This window comes from Anas acuta, chromosome 7, assembly GCF_963932015.1.
Source record: "Anas acuta chromosome 7, bAnaAcu1.1, whole genome shotgun sequence".
Classification (NCBI taxonomy): domain Eukaryota; kingdom Metazoa; phylum Chordata; class Aves; order Anseriformes; family Anatidae; genus Anas; species Anas acuta.
Window position 1 is genome coordinate 12572335 of NC_088985.1, and position 22261 is coordinate 12594595.

General features: G+C 40.6%; 1 protein-coding gene across 3 annotated transcripts in view; it reads left to right on the forward strand.

The window, feature by feature from the left end:
* RASGEF1A (RasGEF domain family member 1A) overlaps positions 1 to 22261 on the forward strand; it is a 157756-nt gene that overhangs the window by 108502 nt on the left and 26993 nt on the right. The window contains exon 2 of one of the 3 annotated variants that reach the window (XM_068687892.1): positions 1352 to 1466. The exons of 1 other annotated variant lie outside the window; for it this stretch is intronic. In XM_068687892.1, the coding sequence (XP_068543993.1) occupies positions 1425 to 1466 (42 nt within the window). In that variant the 5' untranslated portion in view covers positions 1352 to 1424. Of the gene's footprint in view, positions 1 to 1351; positions 1467 to 2550; positions 2723 to 22261 lie in introns of those variants that run through there. One more of the 3 variants, XM_068687893.1, reaches the window with a different exon arrangement.

Below are 22261 nucleotides of genomic sequence, written 5' to 3' on the forward strand. Positions count from 1 at the left end.
AGTAAAGGAGGTCGAACAAGTACTACCTGAAAGCAAAATTAACCGGTGACATCAAACCACTGCGAAACATTCAGGCTTGAAGGTGCAAGCGTATGAAGATTTTGTCCCTAGTTTCTTATGGCTGCCGAGTCACTACCACAGCATTAAACCCTTATATTAATATGAGCAAATGCGCACTCAGTACCAGTAAGGACCACGCGTATAACAGGCACATTGTAGGCACAGCAGGGATTGTCTGACAGCAGCCCTCAATCTCCCTTTTCAGTGGTTGCAGCTATAGGCACAACCAGTTTGTGCCCTACTTTAAAAATAAATGACTTTAAAACACATTTTCCTAGCTGTGCTTCCTTAAGAAGGGAAATTTTAATTTTTCAGCCACAGCAATTCAGTACCTGTCAGTTATTTGGATCAGGAGAGAACAAAAGAAAAGGTTATCCCTAAAAACAAGGCAAAAAAGCTGAGATTACTCTGACACAGAAGTAAATTGAGCTTTTTTCACCCCTTTCATCATGACTTTCTTAAAGCTAAGCTATTTTAATTTCATTTTGAGGAAAAAAAATAAAAATAAAAAGCCACAAACAACAGCACCCAACTCAGAATCACAACTTCAAGTTCAAGAAAACTTAAGTCCTACTAAAAGCCTATGGGATTCTGTTACAAAATTGGCCTGTGGCAAATTATCTCTGTATATTGTGTACTCAAATTTGGATTCTCTTCAGTACATTTTATCTTAGGTGCCAAGAGAATGGTTGCCAGTTTCTTTGTATCTTTATTTTTATGTCACATTGAAGACAGTTTAGCAGATATTAAAAATATATATAGTTAATGATTTATCCATCATTCTGATGAGATATGATTGTGCTGTCACTTCCCTTTGTGCTGCCATAGTACTTCTGAAGAAGAAAGATTTATAATTCTTCTAACACCATAACTGTACTAAGGAACAGAATTCTAAATTCCACAGCTTTTGTTAAACGCTTTTCAGCACATACTTTTATAACCAATTTAACAATGTAAATATTATTGATATTATTCTAGATAATGTTTTTCAAGGACTATTACAAGACTAGTGTGTTTTGGTGGTGGTGGTGTTTTTTTTTCCAGGGACAGTGGGAGGCATTTGTTTTACCCCAAACATGCTCCCAATTCATTTCCTATTTCTCTTCACCTCGCACCTAGTATCTAAAATTCTGCCTTTTTTGCTATACCAGAATTTGTGCTATTTCCTCCTTCTTATGAACCTCACCTCTTTAAAGCTACACATCAGATCTTATTCTGATTCTATAATGCATTTTCAGTTTAAAATAACAGTCTGTTCTGAATAGTAATCCATTGCACCCCTCATTTTAAGGGGAAGGAGGCAAGACACATGACAAAAATCATAGAGTGAAATAGCTGGAAGTCCACTCACTGGGAAAGGCTGGATGGCAGAACCACTGTGCAATGCTGCTGTAAAGAAATGCAAAGTAAGTATTATTTTACTTCTTATGATTTTTATGTAAAAGTTTCTTTCATATGTGAAAGCACTAGCATAGGCTAATTTCTAGTTAGAGATTTATTTTTTTCAGAAGTCATACTGGGCAGTCTTACACTTCGGTAATTCCATCCAATTCCATAAATTTTGCCATCCTCTTCAGCAATCACCTTTGGACCTTCTTCCTCATTTCCTATGACAATTTCACAGTTTCCCCATTTTCCTTATTTCTACATACTTATTTCTATATCTCTATACAAAATCCAACACAAACAACAACAACAAAACCAATAGCATGCCATCTTCATTAACTACAAACTAGCATCACCTCTATAGAAAATTCCTTTTGCTATTTTCTGCTTTGCCTCTTCTTGCAATAATTCAAACTGTGGACATATGTGTATACAGAGAATTCACTCTTTGTTGTTATTTTATTTAGCAAAGATACGATACCATGTAGGAAACCCATTCAGGTTTCCATCAAAGTACATCTAGTATTGTTTCTGTATGAGTTAACTGAGCTTCTGAAAAGTACTTGGAATACTGCGGATATTACTGGGCAAAAATTAAGTACAACGAGTGGTCAACTGAAAATTCATTTTGAAGAAAAAAAAATCTCAACAAGTTCAGTTCTAGAGTGTTGGTTCCTAGCTGCCATATTTCCATGGGAAACACTGCAACTAATTGCCAGATACATGTGTAGGAATTTTATGTGTTCCCCCTAAAGATAATCAAATTGAAACATCTGGGAAATGTTACTCTAAAATCACACCAAGCCAAACCAAAGCCAGAGAGATTCTAGCAGCAATGATATAAGCAGTGGGACAAACAGAAATTCCTGCCCCAAACCTTATTCCTCTCCTTGACCACATCGAAACTCTGCCCTACCCGGCACACGAACTCCTACGGATCTATGTGCAGGGCAGATAGTAGAGCAGCTGTGGCTTGGCTGGAGTTCAAGGGAGGCTGAGGCCGGCGTGGAAGTTCCCAGCCCAGCCACCAGCAGCTGCAGCACATGACACCTACGTAGTGGAAGGCTGGGGCTGTCAGAGTTTCCTCTCGTGCGCAACCCTCAGCAGCACTTTCAGTTTTCCTGGGGTATAACTGGCATGGAAACCACAGAACCCGCCACAGCCGCCAGCACACTCCGCCTGAGCGCGGAGGGGACGCGGAGTGGCGGCACGGCAGGGAGGGCCTTGGGCACCCACAGAGACCCAGCTGTGAGCAGAGATGCTCCTGCCGACCCCGGTAAGTTCAGCACAGCACCATACCTCCAGCTCCTCTTTCAGGGGACACACGTCTCCGGGCAAACGAGGGTGAGAGCAGATCCTGCTCCTGCAGGGATGGCAGCAAGCTCTTGGGTGGCTAGCCACGCATGGGTGTTTAATATGATGGTAAAGGGAAAGTACATTTTAAATGTGATGCAGTTTGTATATTTATTGGTGGTTTTGTGTGTTACATTATGCTTAGATTGTATATAATCATTGAATCATTTGGGTCGGAAGGGACCCTTGGCGAAGGGAATCTGTAAGGATTCTGTGGTGTTGGCTTTGTGCAACATTGCTGTGGAGAAAAAAAACAGCGGTTGATATTTTGTACTACTGTGGTACATAAGTATTTCTTCCTCTTGCTGCCAGTGTGGGATACCAGAAAAGACAGAAGGAGTGGTGTGAACAGACGTTCACTGAGTGTGGTGGGTCAGCATTGCACAGGCAGGTACTTCAAGGGGTGTTCAGCTCCCGGGGGTGCTTCAATTTGCCTTCGGGGGTCCGCCCATCCCAGACCTGGAGCATCAACCAGCAGGATTCAGATATTCAAGTAAGAGTTCGGTATGCTGGGACAAAGATTTCATTCTCAGCCCCATTTTTTTCCTCTGGTTAATTAATTAATTAAACAAATGAAGGGCAACAGCAAGCAACAAAGTAATCCTTCTGTCAGCTTGTACAACCAAATAAATATTTTCCTTCAGACCAAGACATAGCAGGTTTTGGCACAATAAAATGAAAACAATTGGAAAGTGAGAGCTCTTATTTTCAGATGTGAGAATCACCATCCCCAGAAGATGTTGTTCAGGGGACAGAAGTGGTCCAGTACAACTTCTGCTAGATTGAAAATGCTATCCTAGTGCTTTACAGGGGAGCGGTGGTTCTGCTGCAGCCAGCAAGGTCCCGCACAGAGTTTCTCAGTCTGGTGAATTTAAGCTTTAAGTGGATTGGTAGGGACCTGATGCACATAAGCCATGCAATCCCTTGAGAAACGATTTTCAAATTAACTAATAAGATATTGTACTGCTTATAGCTTATTAGACAGAAACAGTGAGTAGCAATACTAATAGCTACTATGCCTGGGATTTAAGAGCTGGATTTAGCTGTCATGTCCGTAATTCTTATTGCACTGGTTGTGTAAAGGAGTAGGTGAGAAGAGGGTTTAGTTTCATATTAAGGAAAGTAAAAAGGCTCTACAGCAACGTAATTGCAGGATTAGTAAAAAGTATAAGGCAGCTTTGCTCCACTATTTACACGTCAAGGTAATTTATGGAAATCCTTGTACAGAAAACTTCAGTAATTGAAAATAAGAGTAAGCTGTTTCTGAATCTCAAGTTAAAGGACAAGCAAAATTATTTTTCATGTTAAAATATAATGTGTAGAAAAGAATGGTAAATTTTCACAAGATACTTTAAAGGTCATCTCCCCAGGGGAAAGGAACAAGATATGAGAGCTTCTTGACCAACAGTAATAGCTATGATAGTAATCGATCTGCAGACCTGTAGATATCCAAACTACAAGCTCACAAGATTTCTACAGAAGACCATTTTGACACTAATTGCCATTCATCCTGCAGTGGAAAGTTAAGGCTAAAGGGGCAGAGCAACCAAACACCTTGAGAATAACCTGGTACAGGAGCATCGCAGTATGTGGACAACATGTAAGAACAGAAAAAACATAACGACAACAGACAACAGGAGTCGAAATATGAAGGGGCTCGGCAGACCCAGCAGGGTAGAGATACTAGGCTGATAAGAATTGAAGGTAGAAATGGTCAGATTTTATGACAATATATAAAACCCTGAGCACAGAGAGTGAATCTTTAGCAAAGACATCATCTCAAAACTAGAAAAACACAAGCTTTTGAGATTGCACACCAGAATGCATCACTGAAGGTGACCAAAGTAGCAAAGGGAAGAAACCAGGCAGCTAAATTTATGAGCAACTAGTGGAACAAGTAATCTAATTGCATGTGATAGCAAAAAGAGGCAATTCACAATAAAATAAAGAGCCATTACAGAGGACCAAAGTTAAAGTGCTCTGCCTGGAATACATATGAGGCCAGTGACTACTGCTTTCTAAGTCATGAAGCCAATTTCACAACCTTACCAGCTCTCCTAATACAGACGACAAGTTAGAGGAGCTAAATGAAACAAGCTGTTCACATGAAAATGAAGGTAACTAAAATAACTATTTGATGTTTGAGGTGTAGGTAAGGACCTTTAGTTTCAACCTTTAGCTGCGATCCAAATGGAGACGGATTACCCTTTTGTGACAAAGCCATCCTTGCACAAGCCCTTGCACAACTTCTCTCCTGTCCTAAGGAGGCACAGATCAACCTCGCTGTCACATCCCATTAAGAGCAGAGCTGATAAAATGCACTGGGATTCCAAGGTGACACAGCTGCTTTCATTACATTTGTCACAATATTGATTAGATTAGGTCTGAAGCCCATCTTTGGCCTGCTGCTGACCCATCGCATCTCTAGGGAAATTCTGTGGAGTGGGAAACAGAATTGAAAACTACTAGAACAACAGAGATGTTCAAGATGGTTACAGCTCATGCGACTGACATCGGTGTGACACGTGCTGATTTTTACTAACTATGCATCCTAATCCATTAATCCCCAACTAGACAACTAAATATTATGTTATCATCTCATTCACAGTAGTTAGCTTTTGGGAGCTTAATAGCATCAGAAGAACACACTAAATATTTTTACTTCATTCACTGGAGTAAATATTAATAACAAAGTGCTGCATAGATCATTTTGACCACCAAACTTTTAAAAAGCAATTAAAAAGCAGTAGGTGTTCTCTCTGTGGAGCTTTATAGTGTATCATCTGTCTTCTACAGGATGTTCAGTTGTAGCTATTATACTGCACGCAGAATAGCTGGTGATGTTTCAGCTTGGAGAATTGTGCAGCTGAGCTGTGCGGCACCCAGTCAAGCACAGCAGCACACAGCTAAGCACCCTTATGTCTGTTCTCATGTTTTCAACAGGCTTTACTTACTGCCATTAAATATTTCCAATGTAACACACGCCCTTTCATTGATGTAGCCTTTGTATGTGGCAGATTTGACAGTTCAGAAGGCACAAAGGACTACTTTGAATTGCTAAATATGCTTCATGTTTTGGACAGCATGGACACCAGAGAGAGTTTTTTTATTTTTCCTTTTTAAGCATGAGATCATTTTTTCTTCCCTTTCACATGGGGGTTACCCTTATAAATACCATCGGCAGGCACATCTGAACTACAAGGAGCCTGAGCAATAAGTTCAGTAAATGTCATCCCTTTTCCCCACGCCTTTACCTCCCACATGTAGCACCCACTCCTCTGACAGCGCCACGATGGTTTCTTTTTTCCTCTGTCCAAGTGTTCCCCTTCTCATTATCTTCATACTGCTCTACCAAATACCACAGCTAAATAGTTAGCACCCTGTAAGTAAAATAAACATTCCTATCTGCAGCAGGGAAATTGCAGTACACCCATCGTGCCCTGCAACAGAGCCCGAGACTAGCTGACAGGCAGCCTGCTGCGGACCACCACTGTCCAGAGCAGCTTCTGCATGCTCTGAAGGATGCAGCAACATGAAGCAGACCAAGCCGTGCACTGTTATGATTTACATAACAGGGTGTTACAGCTAGATCCTGCATTTATTTTATTTCCATGGGAGTGGGGGAAAAAAAAAATCAAGAGAAAAAAGAAACCTGGAATTTTCCTCTACTTAAAACTTTGCAACCTCAATGTACCTGTGACAGTATATGTTTCAGGTTGCTATTTTGATCCTTTTCAAAACTGTTAAACTTTCTTCAAAATTAAGTCTAGGAAATTGTTTTGCCCTGTTCTTAACCTGGTCATACTTTTTTTCACTCAGAAAGAAGGAGCATAACTTTTCTTAATAAAATCCTAGATTTTTTTATATTAATATTAAATTAATATTAAATCTAAAAGAAGCTCAAACAACTGCTTTGCAGAATTTTGCCTATTATTACTGTGCAGACCTCAATTAAGATTCTGTGAAAGCCTTCGCATCCTCAAACTATGGTTTGCACCCTAAGAATATGAAAGAACCAAACTTCTAAGAATTGCCTGGTGACAGATAGGTGGTCAATTTTTTCCACTTTAAGGGCTGAAAACTTTGCAGGGTGGTTTCAGCCAGATTTAGAGTTTTCCTCGAAAGGGTACAGGTTACGTCCCAAAGAAGTATGTTCAGAAGATCCTCTCCAGAGTTGTCAGACAACATTCTCTAATTATACTAAACGTGTTCCACTTACACTTTTGCCCTTGCTTTTAAACAAAAGTAGTACAGCAACCACAGCCCTTAAAAGTTACACATTAAAAATTTTCTGAGTGTAGACCAAAAGAAAAGTGACCATCCCTTGATAAAATACATAATTTTAACATTTTTTTTGTTGTACATTTTAAACAGTCATTTATTTTTGCGCAGAATAGATCCACAATCTAAGAGGACACTGTCTTGAAACTCATCATTTATACTGACATGGGAAGCACCTTTATCTCCTCTGAGAAAGAACCAGGCCAATGCGTGGGTGGAGAGAAAAAGTTCTGACAAGGTTTAAATGACCTACTTCATCATCCTCTTTTCCACACCCGCTCCTTACACACAACCCTTCCCCAGCTCATCCATCTCTCCTGCCGTTCCCCTCACAGCATGTTCCTCTCTCCCTGCCTCATCCTCTTCTCCATGCTAACCTGGACACGCTGTCTTGTGTCCCATTCTTAATTCCATTCCTTCCCTATCAGTCTCTGGCCTCCTCATCACCACTGCTGGGTCTGGTTACGAGAGCAGGATCTAACCCTGCTCCTTGCCCACCCCTCTGCTGGTTTGCATGGGCAGGTCAGGCTGGAACCATGCACACAGCCTTGACAGAGCTGCTCCTGCCAGCTGGGGGTCTGCATCCCAGGAATGAGAAATGTTAGCTGAAGGCAGACTGATAGCTCTTGCAGTTCGGGTTTGTAGATCACAGACTAAACCAGAAATGGACTTGACGTAGTTGGTTCTGTCTGACAGTTTCTAACAGGGCTTTCCGCTACAATAACAGAAAGCTAAGGCACCCTACAACTCAGCTGGCAGTCCGCTGCAGCAATTTGCTACTAGCATACTTCAGAAGGAAGCCAGAAAAAAGAGGGTGGAGATGCAAAAAGCAATGTCATTCTTCTGGACTATGAGCAGCTCACTTGTGTGGGATGCCCTCCGCTCCCCGGTGACCATTTCTGCCACACACAGTCCAAGGTGTAAACGTGTCCCCTGCCTGCACTCCCTTCTCACCTGCAGAGAGCTTGCAAGTCAAGTTTAAAGAGTACAGCAGAGCACATGAAAAGAAGTGTACAGGAATCCACTTCTTTGAAAGTGCTGACACTTTGGAGGATGAAAGAGGCTTGAAATCTCCAGAGTTCCAGCCTCATGGGTACTAAAATATCCCTTGAAAAGGAAAGAAACAGGAGAAGGAAAGAAAAAGCACATCTCCGTATTTAGAAGTTCATATATTTAAGTCTCTTGAGGAAGGAAATGGGCTAGGAAACTGACAGTGAAAAATACCAGATTTGAAATGCTGAAAATAAATCTGATTTTCTGATACAAGTTTTAATTCTTTTTAAAACGAGAAACAGGCCTTAAAATGTAATAAAAACAATTCACAAAACACAAACCCAATACGATTTATCCACTAAAGGGCAAGAAGTTAGGAAAACACATGCTAGGAATAGTCTGGCCAAAATTTAATTTGCTTTCAGAGACTACATGTTAACCATCAACAGCGGGCATCCCATTGCTGTTCCTGCCACCAAGCAATAACGGGAATGAACGCCGCTCATTTGTTATGCAAGACGCAGACGGCCTTATAGTGCAGAGCAACTGAAGCTTTAACCTTGTAAAACAAGTCTCTCGGTAACACATATAATTGTTTTAGCCAAACTGGATTTTTTGAGAATAATCTGGAAGAACAGCCATAATGCATCTCGGGTAGCATTATTTACCTCATGTGCTGACAATGCCTGCAGAGATAGTGCGGAGTAACACATACGGCTCGCTTTGATGTTCATTTGCAATGAGAAGAGCAAGTCTGTGCTGTTCATAGGGAGGGGGCAGTTGGGACAGGGAAGGAGCAGCTCCACATATTGCATCTCTAAAGGTCTTCACAGAAGAGTAAGGATGCACAGTAAATAAATAGCTGAAGTTTAAAGAACAGACTAGAAGCAAATAAAACTTTGCCTCCTGCAAAACAATAGCGTAAATAATGGTTCAGGAATTATATTAGAGTGTGATGGCTTTTTCTGTAGACTAATGACACCCAGGAGAAAAGAGTCTCTGCTTTGAATGAGAACATCAAATTTGATTTGTGTAGCCTAAACCAATAAATAATCATCTCTTAATTTAGATAGATCTGTACAAAAGCAGAATCCTCACATTTTAATTGTGGATGAGACAGTAAAAAGCAAACAAAGAAGTTGGGCAGTCCTTGAGCGTAGGAAAGGGGAGAATCTGCACGAGGCAGATCTCTTTGGTAATTAATCATGGCAAATTGACAGGCATTGCATCTGCTCAGCACCTTCCAGCACTGTGACTCAGAGCCGCCCTGTGAAAGCCGCTCACAGCTCCTGTCTTAACAGGGAGCTTGCACTGAAGGGAAGGGCGACTTGTCAGCGGGCCGAGGGCAGGACTGAGAGCTTCAGCTACCACTGCACAAAGATAACATCTCAGAGACTTTCTGGGTATTGGAGCTTGCCCTAGCCACTTGGTACTTCCTCAGCACGCAGCAACAACCTGACAACCACGTCCTCTGTCAGGGTGCTGAGGCCGGCGGAGGGGAAGGCAGCAGAGGCCACAAGCAGGCGCACCCTGGGACGTGAGGGTCCTGCGGCCTCCAGGCCCGGCCTTGCTCGTGGCCCTGTGCCCCTGCAGCAGCGAGCCCAGCTCTCACTGTGCGCTCAGAGCTGCTCAGTGTTCAGCACCACGGTCACTGGTGAATGCTCTGACCCCTGGCTAGTTGATCTCTGCAGCAGCAGAACAGAAGGCAAAGGCTGGCAGAGCCCAAGTTTTGGATTGGTGTAAGCAAGGACCTTCCTGTGCAGCAGTACCACACCTTGCAGAGCTGTTCGTGTGAATAAACACAGGCCTTTCCCCAACCCCAAAGATCCCCATTAGCCTTTTCTCAAATTTAGGAGTAATAAAAAAGCAAGCAGGTAACTGATCCAACACAACCATATGTAATTCAAAGGATAACCTGAAAATCCAGAGCAGCCCACATGGCAGTAAAAGAGTTTTAATCAATTCTGAAAGAGTGAGAATAGAGAAGCTAACAAGAAGATAAGAAGATAACAACAACGTTTAGTTTAGTTTCTACCAGGCAGAATTTAAAAGATCCTGAACCCTTTTCCCTTAGAAAACTGAAATAGGAGAACAAGTTTTGTGTGAGAACAAGTTCACACTTCTGTGAACTGCTGTGGGTCAGGGACTCTTGAGACACACCAGTGCCATTTTAGTTACCATAAGGAGCTTCAGCTGTGCCTAGGAGGTTTGTTCATCATGGCGAGATAACTGGAAAAACCCTGAGACAAGCACAACGCTGCACTGTCAGGGCCTGAAAAACCTCTGCACTTCCAGAGGCACGAAGCCAAGACAGACTGCAAAACGGGTGATGAATGCTGGGATAAAGCCGGGGTTTGGGAAGCAAGAAGCAGTGGGTCAAAGGCCAGGGCCACCCATGCTCTCCTTCCACCCCGTGCACTGTCCCTGCCGGCTCTGCCCGCACACCAAGCCAGGGCTGCCAGCTGCCACCACAATGCCAGCCAGGGCTGGGCACTTGCTGTTTCAGCACCTTGCCTGGAGTAGAGGGGAACAGCAAGTCTGTTTCTCTGTGCTGGCAGTGCCAAGAGAGGAGTTTTATGCATCGTGTTTTGCAAAGGGCAGCACACAGGCAGAGAGCAAGGCCGGGCAGCCGAGGGGCACGCAGTCCCCAGGGAGGCAGGCAGCAGCGGCAGGCCACAGCTCACTCCTTCGGTATGAAAGGACGGCAGGGAGTGAAAGGGCATTCTTTTACACAACTAACAGGCAGAGAAAGGTCCTACGAGCACCTCATACCCCGGTTGTGAGGACTCACAAGAGCTATTTAAATCAGCAAGCAGTCAGCACCCACAGGAATTAACACCACGGGCGCAGAAGCTCAGATGCACACCCTCTAGATGTTCTTTTCTACCAGGGAAATTTTCACTCCACGCAGCTTGTTTTAACAAGTTATCTGTTGTTAATTCAAGAATTCTAGGTACTTTTCACTCAGATATTCGCTTTCAGTTACTCTGTCCTCAAGGCGTACATACTATTAACATAGAATAACAAACACAGCTCAACAATCAAAATATTATTTCCTCTTTCTTATGTATGACTTTTTCCTCCTCCCTCCACCAGGGAAACAAATGGAAAGTATTCACTATAACACCAGAAAAAGTTAACTTGGAGTGGGATGGATCTAAAGACCGACAGAAGCCTGAATATAGCCATTCACCATAGCTGCTTACATATTTATATACATAATATATATATTTATATACATAATATACATAATACTAAATTCTCTTATGTCAAGGCACTATCAAAACCTAGCTGATAGTCAGCTACATCCAGTCTATAGAGCATGCGTTCCTCATCAATTCACATTCCCACACACAAAGCATCTTCCCCCTTACTTGTTGCAGGCAAAGTCATTTATGTTTGCATGTGACCATAGCAGCAACGCTAACAAAACTCTGCTCCCTAGGCTAAGGTATTATTTATGAGATCATCCACTGAATAACAGCTGGGTACTTGCTCCCTGCATCTTGGGACCCAGCCAACAGAAGTTACACATAATACCTTTCCTCACTGATTTGTCCTCTCATTGACAGTAACATTGACAGTCTCATTGACAGTTTCTTTAACATCACAGACATAGTTTAGACATAGTCATAGTAAAAATATACATTTATGTTTTGAAATCCTGACAAAGACTGCCTTTCCTTTTCTGAAAACACATGGCGTGACAATATATATAATTGCTGATGTGGTGGGGTGCTGAGGTCAGATTAATATTTATGATCAAGAATTAGTGGGGAAAAAAAAATCAGCTAATAAATCCCCCCAAACTAAGCAGGTATCATGATTCATTCAAGTATGAAGCATGTTAGGCTAATGAAGTTTTTACCAAACCAGAGCAAAGTTTCAGGAGCTAAGGATGATTTTTAGGTGGCAAAGTAGCTTGGACCAGAAGAGCAGCAGCTCTTCTGTTTGGAGCTTTGCATTTGATTTTTCAGGGTTTATTTTAACCCCTAAAAACTCAAAACAAAACTCCTTGGGTGTGGACTGAAACAAGAGGTTTCAGTGAAAAGACTGGGCGGAAACCACTGAGACTGAGAGCCAAAACGAGCACTCGGACCTGTGCTGTGCACATGCCTGGCAAGCCTGACGCAAGTGTTCAGTTTCCTTGTCTGTAATTCTAAGCCCAACTAATTTATCCTAAGAGCTTTCACTGTAACCAAGGGTCTGGGGGCCAGGGACAGGAGGGAATTAATCTGAAGTGGCACCTCCTAATGAGGAAATAAAGATCAGAAACCTTGGGATCTGCTTGTGCAAGAAGAGCAGGGAAATTACCTTTGAGCATTTGATTTTCAAGAGATGAAGGAGGGAAAGAGCGAAACGGAACTGTGGCCACGGGGGGAAATTTATGAGAAATGCAAGTTCTGTGGTTGAGGCAGCCTCAGGGAGTGCTGAGAGGTTTCAGAAGGTGGACAGATTCCTTTCTCATTAATGAAGGGGCCCTGACTCTGGATCCACTGAGCTCTCTGCGAGTGGAGGGCTATTCAGCAATCTCTTTTGATTGAAAGCATGAGCCTGCTGCTCGAGAGCTCCTGGAAGCTTTCCTTTTAATGAGGAGCTGGGGGAAAGAGGGGGGGGGCGATGGCTGGAGGAGGGGAAGGAAAAGATGGGTAGCAAAAGCGCTGGTAGCTGGACATGGGGCTTGAAGGGATTTGCAGGACGGGCCTCTGGGGGAAGGTTAAAAACTTACAAGGTAAGTGACGCCTTGCCCAGGCTGACTTTTTGCTTGCTGTTCACTGAAAACTTCTCTGCATCTTCAATCCATCTTCAGCCTCCTAATTTCTCATTGTTTTTATCAAATCAGTTATTCTGCTAGCACTGAACTTAAAAAGAGAAAAATGCTGATTTTCAGATTTTGCCTAGTTGATATAAGCTATTTGAGTAATGTTTAAATATATACATATATAAATAAAATCCTGATCATCTTCACTGCTGCAAGAGGGAACATGCAGCTTGCTGTTCTGACTTGTGCACAGCCGTGAGCTCTCATCAGACTTTGTGTGGGCTTGAAATGCTCTTTTAGTCCTCTGCAGCTGAAAGCTGAACACACATTATCACTAAAAAGGATATGAAAGATGGTGCTGGGACATTTGCCATAAATATACAGGAATGCTCCTCAAAGCAATCAGGAATGTGAACAGATTAGTAGCTAGCACAGTTTTGAGGATTGTATTGCCAGATAGCTGTTTCTGTTGAAGGTTACAATTTTATATTAAAAAATTACAAAAAACACTTGAAACAAATTCACACCTGTTGCACATGTCCATATTTACTTGCTTGTAAGTGAGCTGCAACAGAGCGTGTTTAAGCACTGAGGTTTACTTTAGAAGGACAGAATCTTAAGTTACATATTCAAACAATTTGGGCATAATTGCCTCAACGGATCTTAAGATATTTAAGGCATAAAAGAGCCTAAATTAAAAATAATATGAAATGTCATTATAATGACTATACCAGCAGTGCAAGTACTTCCAGTACTTCCTTTGTGACGCAAAGTGTAAAGTATTCAGTTTTAAAGACCCAGTTGATGCTTTTACAAGGTATAATGTTATTAGTGTTTAACTTAGTATTCAAACCTTTCAAAAGCAATATAGCTACAGAAAATGCTTTAAACTCACTCACTTGTGGCCAAATCTGTTGGAAGCCCAAAGTCTTCCGCTACTTCAGTGTTTGGACCAATCCATAACAGGAACTTCTGGGAATGGTTATTGTCCTCCCCAGAGACAAATTCTACATTATTTTAACCTCCTGTGACATTTCAAACCACATCTCAGACCAGAGTTTGCAAACCCAACTGAGGATACAATTTTATTTGCATTTATAAAACCAGCATGGATTTACCTCATCGGCTCCCCAGCTAGCACACAACAATGCACAAAGTTAGAGTCTTCTCAGACATGGCTCTCAAAGAAAAGCTGAACTGTTAGCTACTGAAGCTCTGTGGCCACACAGATGCTTGTGTATATACATGTAGGATTGAGCTCAAAGTCTGATAAAGGCCAAGATGACACATAATTTATATGAATTAAAACAGTGTCACAGAAAAACTAGAGCTACCATTTTCAAAAGCATACTTGAGAACAGTTGAGCATGATTAAACATCCCTCCCTTTCCATTTTAACCACTTCAGTGCTCCAAAAAACAATTGCAAAAGATCTCATTTGACTCAAAATGAGAAACCAAAGTACTACATAGGAATAAGTAAACCTAGCTAATTAATAACTACTTTCTAAAAGCAAGTAGGTGATTTTTAAGCAAATACTTTACTGCCCAAAAGGTATGGTACAAACCATTCTTGAGAAAGGAGGAAAAAAAAAAAACACAAAAAAAAAACAACATATTTTCAATTATTTGTTTATCAACAATAAGAAAAAAATGAAAGGTACAGAGAAGAGCAGGGGTATATTTATAAAGCAAGGGATTAAATTTTCAGTTATATCTGCTAACGCTACTGGTGTCTATAGATGTGTGAATTCAGTTTAAACAGCATTTTGCTAGCTTTTATCAGCTGCCAAGGAGGATATATCAACCTCTGCAGACTGCAATCACTTTGTTGATTACTTTCTAAACTGAGCAGAGATCTTGGTGGGAAACTGAATGGGAAGTTCAAGATAAATCTAAGCACTGCCTGTGTGTGTTGACTTGGGGTTCAGTGCTGTGATGTCTGGAGTGCTATGATCTCAGTTTGGTGGAACTCCTAGGTGTGTAGGATATTAAGTCACATTGACAGACAATATTATCTAGGGAGTAACAAAATATGAGCAAAATCTTTTTTATTTTATTTTTCTAGGCACATTAATGAGACGGTTTGTGTCCACATTTAAAACAAAATACATATAGAATCTGATTTTAAGGGTTGAGCATGTCATCACTAAGAGAAATGTTTTAGAAGGAAAAAATGTAATGAAGAAAGATGAGGCCATTTACCTCAGTGATGAAAATAGTGACCTATGACTGTAGAAAATAATGATATGGGTTATTACAAATTATACAGTAGAGCACTTGAGTGCTTAATATGATAATCCACCCAAACCAGTTCTCAACATTTCATACATTGCAAATATTAGGAGGCAGATGCTAGTGAGAGGCTGCTCGTAACTGCCACTACCTTGCAGGACAATGGCGCGCTGTAACATTTGTGAGATTGTATGAAGCATATAAATCAGTCAGATTTTAACAACTGTACTCATAAAATGTTTAGAAAACTTCAAACAGGAATTAGGCATGTGATGTACTTGAGCCTTTGCAAGTTTCCTTCATTTGATGTGATCAAAATCACGCCAAGCACAACACGAAGCAGTTCAAGCAGCCATCCTTAGCCCAGGTCTAAGCCCTGCTCTCTCCAAAGTTTCAGATGCTCGGTTATCTCCCATTCCTGCAGGAGAACCCATGCATCTGATTACTTTCTGAGTTTCTTGGGCAACAAGTGCTATTTCAAGCCATAAACTTTCTGCACATCAAAGGCTAATCAGGCAAAGCAGGACTTCATACTCTGCTTCCTCACAAGCAGATCACTCAGCAAATCCCAAAGCCTGAAAAGCAAATATCTTCTGATTCTCACTGCACTCCCCACCAGTCCACCTGAATTTGGGCTGAGCTTAGAGAAGCAAGGAGGAAACAGGTGTGTGCAGAACTAAAACAAATAACAGATACATGGAGGTGTTGATGATTCCTGCTAACAGTCTTACAGCACCAAAGGAAAAGGGGTGATTAGGTAACTCTGATGACCTACCTTGACTCGGGGATTTACTTAAAACCTGCTTAAAATAGTTCTGTTGCCTACAAGGAGTTTTGGACCAAGACCCAGATATGCAGCATTGGACATGATAACCTAGTTCACCACTCCAATGAGATCATTGTGATTATTTAAAAAATCATTTATTTTTGAAAGAATGGGGAATGTCCCAACATCACTAGCAAAAAAAGCACCTCCTCATGCTTTAAAACACACACATACATACACTGCAAGAACGATGCTGTTTGCCGACTTCACACTCTTTGATGTGTGAACGTATGAGACAATTGGAGACATTCCAATTATCTCCAGTTCAAAGTTAGGCCGAAATTAGAAGCAGTTATGAATAATGTATTAGGTTTTAGTGGAAACAGCTATGCTGAGTAGAATAAAGATAAAAGTTTATCTTACTTGTGAATAAGTGAAATAGGTGAATATGTGAAATAGGTAAGCAGCACTGCTACCTTAGACAGAGCTGTTTGGAACTGCACATCCTCAGAAGTTCAATTAACAAAACATGTCAAAACAGAGTTTTGTGACAGGTTATAAATTGCTTTCAAATGCACTTCTGATGTTTTCAGAGTAGTACTGGAAGCCTAACTTTCCAGTGAAACCTCCTCTAACTTCTTTATGTGGCTTTTCGGAAGCAATAACCATGTCAGACCTATTATCATTTGCCACTGCAGGCTAGAAGTTGTTTCCTGGTCAGAAGGTGTATCCTGGGAGGCTTCTTAGCCAGTACCGCAATACAGTGAGACAGATCCTCAAAGGGTGCTAAGCAGTCTCTTTCCGCTAATTTCAGCAAACTTAGCAATTTGCTAAAAATCTAGTATTTTAAGTAAGGAATAAACTACTTCCAGGTAGAAAAGCTTCTAGATAGATAAGCTGTTCTTGCTTAGATGTCTACCTTATGTACCAGATAGATGCCCAGTAGGTATTCCAGCATTGCCTTCTATTATTGCAATTCTGCTTTGTGGACTTTGTGAAAAAAGATCGAACCTCAGAAGATGATCATGAGAGTGCAGGCTGTAGAATGAGAAGATAAATATAGGTACTTCTTTGGTTTTGCATTCTAAGAAACCTGGTTTTCCACTCATTACCCCACATCCTCATGTTCTTTTTGAGTAATTGGAAGGAAGCCTTTTTGGTAAGGCAATGGTTACCACTTGGGCATGGTCAGCAATAAGGACCACACATCTTTGACAAGAGTATCTGACAACAGGCCAGAGATTATTTTTCTTTGTATTGCATATAAAGTTATCTGTACCGTTATTTACAGATGCCCTTGCTGACATCCTGTGTTGCTTTCCTTCACTGACTTCAGTTTAAGTTTGCTAGTGGTTTTCAAACCATAAAAATGAAGTCATTGTATAAAACAATCCCACATTCACTAGGTTTTATTAGCAGTAAACAAGCTTTAGCAACAATAAAAATTGTATCAGTCAACAGACTCACTGGGGATTGCAAAACAATAAAGAACATATTTCAACAAACAAATTTGTAGCACATCTTATAAAAGTTAGTTAATGTACCAGCTAGTATGAAATATTTTCCACTAATATCATGTAATGCCAGGACAATTCTAGATTTTCATTTACTTTGGAAAATAACCACCAATACAAACCATTAGTGTACAGAGAGCTTTTTCCTCTTTTGCCTTAAAATTTCAATTCCATTTCCCAGAACCAAACTGTTCTACTTGAGCAAACCCTCCTCTATGTCACCAGGCGTAGATGGTAGATGACATCAAACACCTACCCCTCTAACAAGAGCATGCAGCAATTCTTCCTGCATCACCCAATTTTTATGCCAACAAAACATAGCAGATCCAATAAACAGCATGGAAGTAAGCACAATGCCATTTATCTCCTTTTCTGGGCTTGTCTTGCGCAAAGTAGAATACAACAAGGAATCGTACAGCCTACGTATCTCAGTGATGTGAAACAGAATGCTGTGTAATCATAGGAGTAATTTGCCTACAATGTTCTATATTATGCTCATAACCATCCTTGGAAAACCATAAAACAAGGGAATATAGTGTCTCCAGTTAAGTAGAGTGTTTATAAAAAACTTAGGTTGAACACAAAGCGTTTCTGCATCTCGCTGATTAAGATATAGGCTAGACTTCATTAATGAATTTGAAAAGATCACTATTCAAGTAAATTACTGCATTTGCAATACTTCATGTGAACCAAGTTGCATTTTTCACTTCAGGATTAGGCTGCCTGATACCCTTTCAGTTAGATCTATAGCACAACTAACTCCCAGCGGAGTGGCTTGTCAGTTTGGAATTTCTAGCTCATCTTCGCCGCGCGCATATCCTGTGGGAGAAGCTAGTGAAAACAGAGCAAACTAGAAAATGCTTATATGGAATTATTCTCCTATACAAGGAAAAAGTAATCTGATTTTCAGTGTTATCAATCACTAGTGCAACACAGTTAAGTAACTATTTTTAAATAGTTATATTTGAATGCAAGGCATCTGGACATCAGTTTCCTGCATATAGATCTTACAGAAATGTAAGAGTACTGTCTGATCAAAATTCCCTTACAACTATGAAAATTAAGGCTGTCCAGGAAATCTGCAATAGCACAGAAGAGCATACAAAGCTTTTACTTTTATGCCACCAGCTCAAGTCTCACTCAGACAGTAAGCAACCACATATCAGTTCAGAAGGCAAACCAGCACAAGGGAAGGAATGGAAAAAAAAAAACAAAAAAAAACAAAACTTCCATTCTTACTATCCAAAGTAATTTAAAACTTACTTTTGGTTACCTTTATTATTATCATGCAATATACATGATTGTATGAGCATGAGTTTTACATAACATTTCATATTTTGCATGTATAGTGATGTCAATTTGTTTTGAAAGGTTACTGAAAGAAAACTAAATAACAGAGACAATAACTACATTTTCCCAAACTAGTGGAGGCCACTCTTCCAAACACCACTTCATGATTCTTCATGAAATTTATTTGCATTTCAGCCATCTCTTAAAGATGGCTACCTGTTTCACAAGCCCAGCCTCTCTCTCTGTATAGCTTGTCTCCCCAGATTCATCCACGATCTGGACCCATTTCTGTTTTGTCTAGCTCTGGAGAAAAAAAGGTGGTCAGGAAAGCTGCATCAATCACGGGAGTGTGCTGTGAACTGTACAGAGATTACAGATGCAAGCTCAAGTTCCTAACTCCGATACGACTGTTTGTTTCAGGGAGATTTGTCATCCCCACCCAAATGACAGTATTTAAAAAAGCACATGTCCAGATAAGTTTAAAAAAATCCCCAAACCTGAGCTAGGAGAGAGCTAGGAGTAAAACAGGCTCTACTCATGCCATGTACAGCCTTCACACACTAAGAATGTTGTCTGATGAGGAACACCAGTGAGCACAAGAAAGAACAAGCTTCCTCTGGGGAAACGACATCAGCTTTAAGTTTCCCACATGTTCATGCCTGGGGAACCCCCTCTGAAGTCACTAGCTGAAGTGACATCTGTTTCTCACCACTGGAGCAAGGCAAAGAGCAGCAGTAAGGTTCCGTCTGGGGCACATGAGAGAACATACAGGGCTCCACCAGTCCTCCTTATTCTGGTGAGGGGGAAGGAGGAGGGAAGAATATAAATGATAACATTCAAATAAAATAAAAACAAAGTTCCCCAAAAGATCCTTAGTGTTGGTGCAATGAATTTGAAAAGGCAAAGGAAAGGGAAACAAGTTTGATAAAATATTATCCTACTGACAGTGAAATAACTAAGTGTTCCACCTCACCAAAAAAGACAACGTATGAATATGGAGACTACCGTAACTAGGTAGCCTGCGTAATAGCTAACTTTTGGATGACTGCCAGTCCCGAATGGTAAAGCCAAAAAGTTCAAGGCACACATTGTTTATTTGTCGTCAGTTATTTGATTTGTGACCTGGTCAATACAGAGCACAGGGAAAATGCAAGTTCCAGGGAGAGAATAAATCTCTTTTATTTGTAGTTCACATGCATTTATTCTCTTATGCAGATATTGTCATAAAGGGTTGGGCACAGCAGCTCAGTCATGTTAATTCTTTGACCAATTCATGTCAAGCTCCTTTAGCAAAACAGACCACTAAGTAATTGTCCAGTTAATTTCACTCAAGGCAGAAAAATATATAGTCTGTTTTTGTTTTACTCTCAACATTTATGCATATATAGTAAGGGGGTGTTCACCAGCAGTTCAGTCCTCAGTTTTATCCCGTGCAAAAACTGACCCCATAGGGTCATCATGTCTTAGTGTTCCATGTTTGAAGTTTATTTTGGGATAGTCTGGGGCTGCATCCCATGATAAATAGAAAGGCTAAATTCACTTATAGATGAGACAAAATTGTATATTCTGTACTACTCAGCATCAACTTAGTATACATTTGTTTATTCACTGTGCTTGTGATAAAACAGGGCAAGTCCTTCCCATGTGCCTCGAACTATACTGAAACACAATGTAGCCAAGCCATCTACACACACATTTCTAAGCAGGCTTGGGGACTCAACCATCTGTTTGCCAGCTCCTGTTGTTCATCAAAATGTTTTCTTAAAAATAAATTCATTTTTGAATGCTTAGTATTTTGGTGACAAGTTTCTAAAATCAATCCAGAATTATGTTCTCAGTGTTTCTCCTTACCTTTTACTTATGATGTTAATATACATACCTCGAGGTTCCTAGTTTGGTTCAATCCCAAATAAAGTCAACGGAATTAAACCAACAGCTGTTAACTGCCTATACACTGAGTAGAGTTTAGGCCACTCTAAAACTTCCCTAATAATTGTTGCTGAACTTGTTACTGGTATCAGCAAAAAGAATCCAAGCAATAGATGTGCACAGGAACTGAATTACTAGAGGTAATTCAGGTAAGAGATACATTACGTGTCCAACAGAAATTTGCTTGCAACAGTACCGGTATACAAACAAATTACTGCAAGTGAGCTCATCCAGCCAGCATTCTCACCATCAGCTGTAAAATTAAATTTGTAAAACCAAAGAGACTGAAAACAGAAAAAAAAAAAAAAAAAAAAAAAAAAAAAAAAAAATCATCTTACTGACCTTAATAAATCTTCCAAAATACCTGTGGGAATGCTAACAACATTGTTATAGGTTCTGCTAAAGCAAACAGAGGGTTGACTTCTCAGATTGGCAGTTTTGATCTGCTAATTGTGATACCCCAAAGCCTATAGCACTAAAAATAAACTTCTTTTTTGTTGAGATGGTTTAAAAAAATAGCAACCCACGTGCATTTACAAAAATACCATATCAAGAAGATTGACATCAGCACACATGCAGATTTTTTCTTCCCCTGGGCACCAAATTGCTGATGTATGTACATGCTCCTTTCTTGGCATAATTGATTTTCGCTTTCTGCACGGTGGCACATTCTTGGAATAGTTGGTGTCGCAGCAAGCATGAATATGCAAGTGAAGGACAAAATAGCTAGGATTAGACCAGAACTCCTTCATTTTGAACCCAAGCTTGACCCCGTTTAAAATAGAACATCGGCTGCTTTTAAAAATTCAGCTTAAAAAGACCCTAAAAAAATAATAGTGCATATTACATTGACATGCTTCTGTTCTTTCACGTTATAGTCAAAATCACACTGAAACACTCACAAACATTAAAAACAGCCTTTATATGTTTTTTATGTCTTTTCTTTAAAAACAAGACACGAGCAAAACCGAGCAGATTCCAACATCTCCACAAACATACAGGAATAAGGGAGCAAATCTACAACTGTAGTAGAAGCAGCTGTTCAGCTACACCCTGATTGCCTAAATTGGCATTTATGCATGACATGTTGTCGCAGCGCCTTTAAGCAGACCAGGCTAAGCCAACTATCTTTTTCCGAGATCTTTTTCTGTCACTCACTCTCTGACTAGCTCTCTACGCATTTAAATGACCTGAGATCATCAGACTTGTAAGATGTTCCTGTTGCTACATCAGTGATTCAAGGAAGTTTATCACCCCTTTTTAATCTGTTTTGTATGCATGCGTGTTTGTTTTTTAAACAAACTTGATTCATCCGCACCACCAAGAACATAAGGACACCCATGATACATTACAACGATGTTTCCCTAAATGTACCCTAAATCTCAATTAGCAGGCAAGTTAATTCCTAAAAAGAAGAGAATTCTAACACATATGAAAATTGGGAACCAAACTTACTATTAGTGAACTTCTTTAGGCAACTGTGCCAAAACAGCCATTAGCATCTCAGTCAGTACTGAGCAGCCACACCCCAGTATCACAGTCAACGTGTGTCACATTATGTTAAGAGTCTGCTATGTTGGCACCAGCACAAATAGCTGGAAATAAGCACCATGCCTTCTCTGAATCCTGGGGAAGAGCATTGCTTTCAGTCCAACGGCAAGATCCAGTCCTGAGCATCAGCAAAAGATTAGTT